Below are 13,366 nucleotides of genomic sequence, written 5' to 3'. Positions count from 1 at the left end.
TGTATGTAAGTCCCACTGACTGCAGTGTTTTAAGAAAGTGGTTCAACATCTTCTCATTGCCCAATTAATCTCATTTGCCAGCAATGTCCATATCCTGCCAATGAATAAAAATAATTGAACATAATCTTGTTTTCAACTGACAGCTACAGATAATATTTTCTAGCAGGTATTTCTGAATAATCAGGAGCCAAAGTCCTGATTCCGTTTCCTCCTGTTCCTCCTTAGCTTTGGCATTCCTGAAGAAGGGCTCATGCCCGAAACATCAATTCTCCTGCTCCTTGGATGCTGCCTGACCTGCTGCGCTTTTCCAGCTCTGATCTCCAGCATCTGTAGTCCTCACTTTCTCCTTTGGCATACTATAGCCAATTGTAGCATCTTTCAAGCTGAACATCGGGAAATGAACCTAGTATATTCTAAACTTCATGGGTCAATTAACATTCTAAAGCATGCTTACTAATTAAACCATCAGCAAACCATATTAGCTTCATAGATACAAAACAGAGTTTCTTATGCCTGCTAAGGTATACCTCACCTAAAGAACACGGCTATGATCCCAGCTGATGTTAACACTAGACAAATCAGAGCACAGAGTAAAATATGGCTTGGTAGATCCTAACTTTTTTTTAAAGGTGAAGGTTAGCTGTTGAATACATTAACAAACATCTGCCAGTGTACCTTTAACACAATTATTAAACAAGAACGAACATGATCTACATTATACTAGATAAAATGGTTGGAAATATTTCAATACCGACATCAGAATTTCACATTTTTTTTGTCTTCAGTAAGATCCTTGCAAACACCCAACCTCAGCAAAGAGTCATCACTATCTCCACACTAACTCTTCTCAAACAGACCAGTGTCACTGAGCACATTTTTCTCCAGTGAGTTTCTATGTATGCACTAGATGCTAATTTTCTTCAGCTGGTAAATCTTCCTGAGACAACTAAAACAAACTACAAACTAAACTCAATCTTATTTTAACTTTAGACCAAACACAAATTCCATAAATTCAGTTTCCAGCAGTTCCTGTCAAATTTCTTATGAGGGTGTTTGACACCCCAGCATCCACTCTATCATATTCACACACAGACAGACTGACTTTCTGGATTGATTTCTCTGATCATTTCATGTCTACTGTAATCTAGTTTTTTCTTCTGTGTGTCAGTAGACAAAAACATTGCTTTTACACTTTAACACACTGAACTATTCACATCCAGATCATCATTTCAAAAACCTCATTAAGGTAATGTAAATGAATAGGCTTCCAAACTCCTCGGTCACCAAGTTCCCAAGGACTCGAAAGCCATATCTTCATAACACAAAACAAAATACAAAATATAAATTCAACCTAACATTATACATCGCTTCTGACAACACGTTTTGTTTTCATAAGATGTCACAGTTTCGCAGAATAATGCCAATTTCAAGACTTCTTGTACATTTCCGATGGGGCCATAGTTCCAGATTTAAAACACACAGATCAAACTGTAACCATAATTTATTGTAATTCTACTAATTGTGCATTCTCCAGTATAGCCACCAGAAGGACTGTTAAGTACTAAGCAAGTAAATTCTTTAAAGCTATAGAAATGCAACTTTTCTTAACATTCCAGACTGTCTAAAATTTATCAGATATTGATCCAATCAAATGTTGCACCTATGAGATGACAATTGATTCAATATATAGTTAATTAAATTGCTGCTTCAACTGGAGGGAGTGCTTGGCAATTGGAAGAGGGGACATAAAAATATAAGTACTGTATTTCTTGTCCTTGCAAGGAAAGGTGCTGTTGGAAATGGAGGGATGTTGAGTAATTGAAGAGCTGAATCAAGCTTTTGCAAAGGGACCTGTCACTTTAAAATACTGAAATGTCAGGGAAACAGATGATATGTTAGTTGGTAGCAAAGTGTTAGAGATGGCAACAATGATCTTTTCAATCTGGAGGCTGATGGGGCTGGAAAGTGAAGACAATGGAAAATTAATACTATCACTTTGTATTCACAAGATTTATTTTCCACTAATTTTTGTAATAGTTCCTTGAATTTTCTGACAAAATAATTATGTTTAACATGCATACTATTATTAGTGTGTAAATAGTCAATCAGTTTGTGACAAAGAAGCAATGTTCTTTGAATTACTGCATAATTTGTGCCATTCTTCTGTTGAACTTATGAAAACAGCACCTTACTGATGACCTCCATATGTGTTTTTAGAAATTGCAGTATTTACAAGTTAATTACCAATTAAACCTACTGTAGCAACAGAGGGCTGGTACCTAACAGCACAAGGACCAGTTTAATGATGAGGTTTATGACAACTTCTCAGAATGATAAAAGGAATAATTGGAACTTGAGTTTGATTCATGTAAGCCATAAATTGTTAGTGGAGCTTTTAAATTTCAGATGTCTCTTTTTTTCTTCTTTTTCTTTCCGACCTCTTTTACTTTGTTATTTTTTTCTTTCTCTTCATTATCTTTCTATGTTTGATTTAATTTAAATTCATTCTGTTTATTTCATCAGTTTTTGTATTTTTCTCAACCCTTAAATCTCTTAATTTAAGGAAGTCCACTAGTCTCTAAGGTGCTTGTGCTCCATTGCCCTTATCACATTGTTACGACCTCAAATTTGCAGCAGTTTTCAGCTTGAACCATTTAAGAGCTGAACAGTGTAGGATGAGGCCTAGGTACTGGAACATGCTGTAGATGCTTATTGCCAAATTCTGGGCCAGTTACACAATTTCATGAACAAATTATTACTCTTAAGTAATTTAGAAGATACATGCAGAGCAATTGTCACAGTGGAGGAGTCTGAAGAATCTGCTTGTTTCTTTCATACATTTGTTACTCTGTAGGTTTCACACTCCGCCATTTAATGACCAACGCTCAGCAGTCATTACATATGGAATTAATCGCTGACTTTTTATGGACTTTTATGCTATGGTGTACAGGGGATCTCTGATTTACTAACGTCCATTTGATGAGCCTTGTACTTATGAACATGATCCTGTACGTGTTTTTATGTTTAAAGACCATTTAAAGGCCATATGAATATTTCTTGTCCTCCCACCCAGTCTCCTATAAAAATGCCATCCCTTATTCCCAATTCCTACGCCTCTGCCGCATCTGCTCCCAGGACGACCAATTCCACCATAGAACTGCCCAGAGGCCTCCTTCTTCATAGACCACAGTTTCCCCTCCCACATGGTCAACGATGCCCTCCAGCACATCCTGTCCACTTCCTGCACCTCCACCCTTGAACCCCACCACTCCAATTGCAACAAGGACAGAATACCACCATCACCTTCCATCCCACCCATCTCTGGATATATTGCATCCCCCTCCACCATTTCCGCCACTTACAAACAGACCCCACCACTAGGGAGATATTTCCCTCCCCACCCGTATCTGTGTTTCGGAGAGACCATTCCCTCTGTGACTCCCTTGTCAGATCCACGCCGCCCACCAGCCCACAGCCCACTTCCAGCACCTATCCCTGCCAATGCAAGTAGTGCAAAACCTGTACCCACACCTCCCCCCTCACCTCCATCCAAGGCCCCAAAGGATCCTTCCACATCCGACAAAAATTTACCTGTATTTTCACACACGTTATGTACTGTATCTGTTGCACCCAATGTGGTCTTCTCTCCATCAGGGAGACAGGATGCTAATTTATGGATCATTTGCCTGACCTCAGTGGTGGGCAAGTTGTTGGAGGGAATCCTGAGGGACAGGATGTACATGTATTTGGAAATGCAAGGACTAATTCGGGATAGTCAACATGGCATTGTGCGTGGGAAATCATGTCTCACAAACTTGATTGAGTCTTTTGAAGAAGTAACAAAGTGGAATGATGAGAGCAGAGCAGTAGATGTGATCTATATGGACTTCAGTAAGGCGTTCGACAAGGTTCCCCATGGGAGACTGATTAGCAAGGTTAGATCTCATGGAATACAGGGAGAACTAGTCATTTGGATACAGAACTGGCTCAAAGATAGAAGACAGAAGGTGGTGGTGGAGGGTTGTTTTTCAGACTGGAGGCCTGTGATCAGTGAGTGCCACAAGGATCGGTGCTGGGCCCTCTACTTTTTGTCATTTACATAAATGATTTGGATGCGAGCATAAGAGGTACAGTTAATAAGTTTGCAGATGACACCAAAATTGGAGGTGTAGTGGTCAGCGAAGAGGGTTACCTCAGATTACAACAGGATCTGGACCAGATGGACCAATGGGCTGAGAAGTGGCAGATGGAGTTTAATTCAGATAAATGCAAGGTGCTGCATTTTGGGAAAGTAAATCTTAGCAGGACTTATACACTTAATGGTAAGGTCCTAGGGAGTGTTACTGAACAAAGAGACCTTGGAGTGCAGGTTCATAGCTCCTTGAAAGTGGAGTTGCAGGTAGATAGGATAGTGAAGAAGGCGTTTAGTATGCTTTCCTTTATTGGTCAGAGTATTGAGTACTGGAGTTGGGAGGTCACGTTGCGGTTGTACAGGACATTGGTTAGGCCACTGCAATTCTGATCTCCTTCCTATCGGAAAGATGTTGTGAAACTTGAAAGGGTTCAGAAAAGATTTATAAGGATGTTGCCAGGGTTGGAGGATCTGAGCTACAGGGAGAGGCTGAACAGGCTGGGGCTGTTTTCCCTGGAGTGTCGGAGGCTGAGGGGTGACCTTATAGAGGTTTACAAAATTATGAGGGGCATGGATAGAATAAATAGACAAAGTCTTTTCCCTGGGGTGGGGGAGTCCAGAACGAGAGGGCATATGTTTAGGATGAGAGGGGAAAGATATGAAAGAGACCTAAGGGGCAACGTTTTCATGCAGAGGGTGGTACGTGTATGGAATGAGTTGCCAGAGGAAGTGGTGGAGGCAGGTACAATTGCAACATTTAAGAGGCATTTGGATGGGTATATGAATAGGAAGGGTTCGGAGGGATATGGGCCGGGTGCTGGCAGGTGGGACTAGATTGGGTTGGGATATCTGGTCGGCATGGACGGGTTGGACCGAATGGTCTGTTTCCATGCTGTACATCTCTATGACTCTATGACTCTTAATTATTTCAGTACAACACCATGGTAAAATATGTATATGAGCCTAACAAATTTGCTTATCTGTTTTTCTCTTCTCTTTGCCCACTCCACAGATAGAAAATATTTAAAGTTCTTTTGAGGAATGTTAGAGAAAACTCAAATTGTGAGGAGCAAAGCTTGAAGCTGTTTGTCTACATGTCTTTCACAGGCCATCTTAAAAAAAAAGCTTACTTTTCTGTAATCTTTAATTAATGGTAGTTGCTCTGATGCTTATTCAACTGGAGCACAAGCAGCTGATAGGATTACAAGGGTATGGCATGAAAAGCATAGAATAGAATGGATTAGAGATGTAAGGGACACCGGTTGCAACAAAGATACTAATTTCATGTGGATATTTTTCAGATCTTTGCTAAAGTTAAATTACTTTATTAGAGGAGGGCTATTTTCAGTGGATTAAGGATGGCCCAGTACTGAATAAGTTAGATTGAACGATTACAGGCAAAACAATAACAGAATAATGATGCCTTTAAAAAGAACATAATTAAGTCGCCATTTAAAGTCACATTTGCGTTTCTAAAAATTGCGACTTTAAGTGAGATTACCTTAAGTGAAGCATGCTTTCCCTTAGGAATCAATGTTAAAGCCAGAGCTTGGATTCTATGGACATTTCTAGCAGAGAAGTAATAGCATAGAGATTAAATACTGATCTGTGTGTATTCCTAGCTGAAATATCTTGCAAAATCAAATCACTAAATACAAAAGTAACATTACAGTAAGGTATTTAAGGATTTTTATCAGCACAAAACAGTTAAAAAATGAAGTTGAAATGATGTACAATACTAGATCCCTACATTAATAAATAAAATAACACTGATAAATTTAAAAATTAAAATAAATTCAATATAAATGTAAGTACAGGGACTGTAAATGGGCGGCACGGTTTGTGGGCGGCACGGTGGCACAGTGGTTAGCACTGCTGCCTCGCAGCGCCAGAGACCCGGGTTCAATTCCCGACTCAGGCGACTGACTGTGTGGAGTTTGCACGTTCTCCCCGTGTCTGCGTGGGTTTCCTCCGGGTCCTCCAGTTTCCTCCCACAGTCCAAAAAGATGTGCAGGTCAGGTGAATTGGCCATGCTAAATTGCCCGTAGTGTTAGGTATAGGGGTAAATGTAGGGGTATGGGTGGGTTGCGCTTCGGCGGGTCGGTGTGGACTTGTTGGGCCGAAGGGCCTGTTTCCATACTGTAATGTAATGTAATCTAATCTAATCTAATCTAAGTGCAGCATGTTAAAATTGCACTGTTCTGAAGGAGTTTAAATTGACCAGGTTCCATCTAGTGGCAGACACTGGTTGATGCAGACGGAAGAGCGGGCTGGAGAAATTGCAAACATTTCAAATTTTGCCAGATGCTGTCAGACCTGCTGAGTTTCTCTAGCTATTTTTGGTTTTGTTTGTTTCAGATTTCCAATATCCACAGTTTTGTTTTATTTTATGCAAACATTTCATCCTGTTTCCAAAATAGTATTTAGAAAAACCCGGTCACAACAAATCAATGAATTTAATGAGCTGAGAAAAGTTTTAGAAATAATCTGGTAAAAAATTAATTCACTTACACAATTATGACACTAATATTATTTAGGGAAGGAAACTGCCATCCTTACCTAATCTGCACTCCATATGAATCTGGACCCCATAACAATGGCTGACTCTTAACTGCTCTCCGAAGTGGCACAGCAAGTATCAACACTAGAAAGTCACAAATGAGAATCAAAACTGAATGGACTACTTGACTTCATTAACTAAATATGAAACTAAACGGAAATGACAACAGCATACAGAGCCTTGTCAAGCCTGTAAAGTCCTCTTTACTAACATCTCGGGACTAGTACAAAAACTGTGTCAGCTGCAAAGTAATAGCCTGACATAGTCATATTTACAGAATCATACATTACACACAATGCCCCAGCCAATATCATCATCTCTGGGTACATCGCAGAGGCAAAAGCAGAGGTGGCAGCACAGAGGTATAAAGTTGGAAGTTTCGTTCAGAATCCTCTACATTGGCTCTGATCTTGTGAATCTCATGGCATCCAAAGCAAGAAAGCCTGCTGCTGATTATCTTTACCTCCTCTTACCCACCACCCCCATACTTCAACTGATGAATCAGTACTCCATGATGAACACTTTGTGTATGAAGCATGAGGGTGAAAAAAGCATGGAATTTACCAGGGTAGTATTCAATGTCTATCACCAAGAGTGCTTGAAAGCATCACTAATGATAAGCAGGTTGAGTCCTAGAGGACAAAGCTGCCAGATTGGGGTGAAGAAGGGCTTATGCCCGAAATGTCGATTCTCCTGTTCCCTGGACGCTGCCTGACCTGCTGCGCTTTTCCAGCAACACATTTTCAGCTCTGATCTCCAGCATCTGCAGACCTCACTTTCTCCTCAAAGATTGGGGTTGTGGCAGGCAGGAAGATACCAACAAGAGGGAAAAAAACACTTGACCTCATACACATCAGGTTACCTGCTGCAGTTGCATCTATTCATGACAGCTCAGTGAAAATAACTACGACATAGCCCTGGTGGAAACAGTTCCTGATGAAGGGCTTTTGCCCGAAACATCGATTTTACTGCTCCTCGGATGCTGCCTGAACTGCTATGCTCTTCCAGCACCACTAATCCAGAATCTGGTGGAAACAGAAGTCCAGTCTTCACATTAAGAATATCTTCTATCGCATTGTGTGGCACTATCACCATGCTAAATAGGATAGTTTTCAAACAGATCTAGCAACTGAAGCTCAGCATGCAGGAGGAGTTGGGGACCATCAGCAGCAGAATTGTACTCTAATACAATCTGCAATCCCACGGCCTGGCGTATCATCAACTCTACTATGATCACCAAACCTCACCCTGGCTCAATGTAGCAGATTTCAGAAGGGTACATTAGAAGCAGCACAAACTAAAGCTAAAACTGTTGTTTCAAGCTGGTGAAGAAACAACAGAACTATTTGTGTGCCAAACAGCATGTGACAGAGCTAAGCTATTCCCAAACCAAATATCCACAGTCCTGCCATATCTAGTCATGAACAGCAGTGGACGATTAAACAACTCACTCGAGACATCCCCATCCTCAGTAATGGGGGAAACAGCACATCAGTGCAGAATAAAGCTAAAGCAATCTTCAGCTCGAACTGCTGAAGATTGAACATATTTCAAAGAAAGGAAAATGGTTGTAGTTTTTGGAGGTCAGTCATTTCAGCTCTGCGACATCATTTCAGGAGTCTGTCAGGGGAGAGTTCTTGGCCCAACCATCTTTAGCTGCTTCATCAATGACCTTGCCTCCGTTATAGGGTCAGAAGTGGGGATGATCACTGAAGATTGCACAATGTTGAGCAACATTCACAACACCATAGATGCTGAAGCAATCCATGTCCGAATGCAGCAAGACAACATCTAAGTATCTGCTAACTACTAGGAAGTTATATTTGTGCCAATGACCATCTCCAAAAAGAGGGAATCTAACCATCACCCTTTGACATTCAGTATTCTAGGTGTTACCATTGACCATACAAGTGTTGTGGCTATACTGGCATTTCAGAGGCTCAGAATTCTGTGGTATTTCACCTCCTGTCACTGCAAAGCTATCCACCAACTACAAGGCACAAGTAAGGAGTATCACAGAACATTCCCATTTGCCTGCACCTCCACAATGTTCCAGAAGCTTGAAACTATCGAGGAAAAAGCTTGATCGACACCACATCCAGAAACATTCACTCCCTCCACCACTGACACTCAGTAGCAGCAGTCTGTACCACCTACAAGATGCAAAATTTCATCAGGACAGCACCTTCCAAACCCATGACCACTACTATCATGAATTTTAAAAAAAAGGTTGATTAGGGAAAAGCAGCATGAATGTGCTGGAAGGCAACTTACGTAATTTTTCTGATATGGTATATCTTTTCCTGAAATTACCTGCCTGAAGTTAAGACCATGACCTTCACCATTGGTATGGTAAGGAGGCAGGTCCCAAATCCACACTAGCTGAAATGGGGATTAAACCCCACGCTCCCTGGTTATAGTCAGATTAACACTGGCTGTCCAGTTAAATGAGACAACTAGCTGCTTTTCTTTCTCTCTCACCGCAAGAAGTCCAAGTTGCAATGGTGATATATCTGTTTGCTGTCTCTCAGTTCGAGGATGATGTCTACTTAGAGCTGCAAGTTTTAGACTTTTGTCTTCTTTGTGACTGAAAAGGCTTATTTTTGATCCATAGATCTTTGAGCCCAGTGTCCCAGGATTTTGATTGCTTCCTTTTCTTTCCTTCTGTTTCCACACTGCCTCAACATTAATGCATTTGGACTGAAAGCCTGATGTAACGTGATGGACAAATTGCCATTGTGGGAGAGTATGTAATTAATGAGAGATGCTTGGTAAAATATGGAGAGAAACCTCCCTAGACTCAAGGCAAAGCAGTCAAACAGCTCAATGTAACTCATCAAGCCAAAATAGTTTAAATTTAATTTCCAATTGCATCCCCGTCTCGCAGTAACAATTCTTTGTTTTACAGAGGCACAGCAATAGCAGGTGTCGTATTTGGGATTGTCTTTCTCATGGGAGTGGTTGCTGGAGTAGCTATTTGTATCTGCATGTGTATCAAAAACAGTGGGAACACACGTGTGGGTGTGATACAGGCATCTCATATCAATACCGTCAGTCGATTCACTGGTAAGAAACAAAGAATCAGCAAAGTTTTGATTTAACAGTCATTTAATGAACCCAGACATGTGCCAATTTCTCCATTTATCCACCTCGGTTTATTGGACCTCCACTCACTTTAATTTTAACTTCTATGCTTTTACTTTTGTGGAACTTAATAATTACGAGATGAAAATAAAACAAATTCTGTCAAATTTGATTTGTAGAATTCTGATAAAAACATGTCTCAACAGTCGTAGAGGACTAACCATGACATAAACGTTTTGTTATAATAATGAGGTTGATGAGGAAGGTCACTGGGCCCGAAACGCTAACCCTGCCTTCTTCTCACAGGTACTGCCAGACCTACTGAGTTTCCCCAGCAACTTTTGTTTTTATAGAACTGCTATTATTTGGAACTGTCTTTAAGGTAAAATGAAGGACGGTGTATCGTGTTTAAAAGAAATACCTTCACAGAACTGATTCACAGCTATCAGCTTCTATTTTGAAATCCATGTTCCAAATGATGATAATATATATTTTGTTACATCCTCCATTGTTATGACACAGCCTGCTGTCATTGCCTACAAGTGTAAAAGCCTTTTATTTTTCCCAGTAAAACAATCTGAACTTTATGTTCCCTTTCCTGAGGAAACTTGGAACCATTAGAAGCTGGCAGAAACTATGGACTAAGGTCCCAGTTCTGAGCAAGGGTCACTGAATCCAAAAGTCTAGCAGCATGTGTGGAGAGAAAGCAGAGTCAATACTTCAGGGCCAGTACCCTGCTTCAGATTTTTTAGTAGCTAGGGAAAGGTTATATATTTGCTGAAGATGGGGTGGAGGAGGGGAGCATGAATTTTTTAGTCTTATTATTCTCTACATGGACTGTAACACTTTATCAATTTGTCTGCAACAGACACAGAAGAAACTCACAGTGGTGGAATGCTTTAGAAATCAAAAGGTTTAGAATCTTGTTCTTCTCCCAACCATAAAATAGTTGTCCAATGTCACATATCAAATTATTCATATGCTGATCCCAAAATGTCTGTGAAAGGAAATACATCTAATCTGCCTTGTAATGTGCAAATCTTCTCCTATCTAGTCATTTCTCATGTTAATTCTGCCTTTATCCATTCTTCTACATTGCCTCTGTCTCAATATGTGTTAGAACCACAGAAAAGAAGAACAAGAGTGGGCCATTTGGCCCACTGAGCCTCCTCCACCATTCAATGTTTTCATAGCTAATCCTATATCTCCATCCTGTACTCCCATTGTCTCCTCATGCCTCTTAATACCTTTACTGTCTAGAAACGAATCTACTTCTCTCTTACATTTTTTTTTCTCTTAAGAGAGAAGCAAGAGTGGACATTGGACCACTGGAAAATGAGGCTAAAGTAGTGATGGGGAACAAAGATGGCAGAGGAACTGAATAAGTACTTTGTATCAGTTTTCACAGTGGAGGACACTAGCAGCATACCAGAACTTCAGGAGAGTCAGGGGACAGAGGTGAGTGTAGTGGCCATCAATAAGGAGAGGGTGCTGGGGAAGCTGAAAGGTCTGAAGGTAGATAAATCACCCATACTGGATGAACTACACCCCAGAGTCCTGAAGGAGATAGCAGGGATTGTAGAGATTTTGAAGGTGATCTTTCAGGAATCACTGGAGTCAGGAAGGATCCCAGAGGACTGGAAAATGGTTAATGTAAGAAGGGACGGAGGTAAAAGAGGAAACTATAGATTGGTTAGCCTGACTTCAGTCATTGGTAAGTTTTTAGAATTCATTGTTAAGGACATGCAGAGTATTTGAAAGTGCATGGTAAAATAAGGCAGAGTCAGCACAGTTTCATCAATAAGAGGTCATGCCTGAAGAATTAATTAGAATTCTTGAAGAGGTAATGACCACATTAGATAAAGAAAAGCCAGTGGACATGACCTATTTGGATTTCCAGAAGGCCTGTGACAATGTGCCGCACAGGAGGCTATTAAATGAGTCAAGAGCCCATGTTGTTAGGGGCAAGATACTAGGATGGATAGAGGATTGGCTGACTGGCAGAAAGCAGAGAGTAGAGACCAAGGGGTCTTTTTAAGAATGGCAGCCGGTGAATATTGGAGTTCCAAAGGAGTGTGTGTTGGGACAACAAGCATTCACATTACAGTATATAATGACTATCTGGATGAAGGAACTGGAGGCATTGTGTTGTTTGCAAATTGAGCAACAAAGATAGGTAGAGAGACAGGCAGTGTTGAAAAAGCAGCGAGCTGCAGAGGAACTTGGACAGGCTAGGAGAGTGGACACAGAAGTGGCACATAGAATACAGTGTTTGAAAATGTGAGGTACATTTTGGTAGGAAGAATACAGTGTAGACTTTTTCTAAATGTGGAAAGGTTTCAGAAATCTGAAGCACAAAGAGACCTGGGAGTCTTAGTTCACAAGATAAGTTATCATGCAGATTCAATTGGCAGTTAGAAAGGCAACTACAATGTTGACATTCATTTCAAGACAGCTAGAATACAAGAAAAGAGATTTACTGCTGGGGGCTATAAGGCTCTGGGCAGACCACATTTGGAATGCTGCAAGTAGTTTTGGGCTTTGTATCTCAGACAAGATGTGCTCGCACTGGTGAGGGTTCAGAGGAGGTTTACAAAAATGATCCTGAGTATGAAGGACTTGTCGTATGAGAGGCAATTGAGGACTCTGGGTCTGTATTTGAAGTTTAGAAGGATGAGGGTGATGTGACTGAAACATTCAGGATACTGAGAGGCCTGGATAAAGTGGAAGTGGAGAAGAAGTTTCCACTAGTCGAGAAACTAGGACCCAAGTACACAGACTCAGAGTGAAGAACTGAGAAAAACTGAAGGAATTTCTTCAGCCAGAGAACAGTTGATCTGTGGGACTTACTGTCACAGAAGGCTGTAGAGGCCAAAATAATTGAGTATATTTAAGACAGGGATATATAGGTTCTTGGTTAGTAAGAGGATCAAAGGTTTCAGGAGAATACAAAAGAATGGGGTTGAGAAACATTTCAGCCATGATCGAATGTCAGAGCAGAGTCTATGATATGAATGGTCTAATTCTGCTCCTACATCTTATAGTCTTTATGCCTTTTTAGCATTTTTATTCACTTTTTTGTACAATGGCCCTATTTGCTGTTAACCTTGATGTTCCTGTTTCTACTTTGAGCTTTCAATTCTAATTTTGTTTCTCTTTCCTGTGTCTTCCAACTCAGGTTCCCTTTCCCTTCCATTTTACTTTAAACCTTAATACCAGCAAATGACCCTGGGGGATATTAGGCCAAGTCCTGCTTGGGTAAATCCATCCAACTTGTACAGGTTCCATTTTCCCCAGAATCAGACCCAACACCTCAGAAATCTAAATCCTTCTTTCTACAACATCTCTCTAGCCACTAATCTTGTCAGTTCTATTGTTCCAAAACTTGCTAATACTTTACACTGGGAGTAATCCCGAGATTGTGTACAGGTCAAATTTTGAAAATGTTTTTTTAAAAGCTGAAATTAGGAGGTCGACTTATACGTGGGCACAAGTTTTGAGGGGCTGAAATTCATGCTGCAGTTCAAAATACAGAATTATTAGCAAAAGTCAATTTGATTGCACATGTTTGCACATTCTCCCCATATCTG

General features: G+C 40.6%; 1 protein-coding gene across 1 annotated transcript in view; it reads left to right on the top strand.

Annotated features, from left to right (window-relative positions):
• Positions 1–13,366, top strand: part of cyyr1 (cysteine/tyrosine-rich 1) — a 38,534-nt gene that overhangs the window by 14,024 nt on the left and 11,144 nt on the right. Inside the window, exon 3 of the mRNA XM_043701396.2 lies at positions 9,601–9,758. Coding sequence (XP_043557331.2) covers positions 9,601–9,758 — 158 coding nt within the window. The remainder of the gene's footprint in view (positions 1–9,600; positions 9,759–13,366) is intronic.

The sequence above is a fragment of the Chiloscyllium plagiosum genome, unplaced genomic scaffold, assembly GCF_037043375.1.
Source record: "Chiloscyllium plagiosum isolate Xiang-an unplaced genomic scaffold, Cpla_swu_hap1 HiC_scaffold_12, whole genome shotgun sequence".
Lineage (NCBI taxonomy): Eukaryota > Metazoa > Chordata > Chondrichthyes > Orectolobiformes > Hemiscylliidae > Chiloscyllium > Chiloscyllium plagiosum.
The sequence above is the reverse complement of the archived record's forward strand: the minus strand, read 5'-3'. Positions and strand labels throughout refer to the sequence as shown.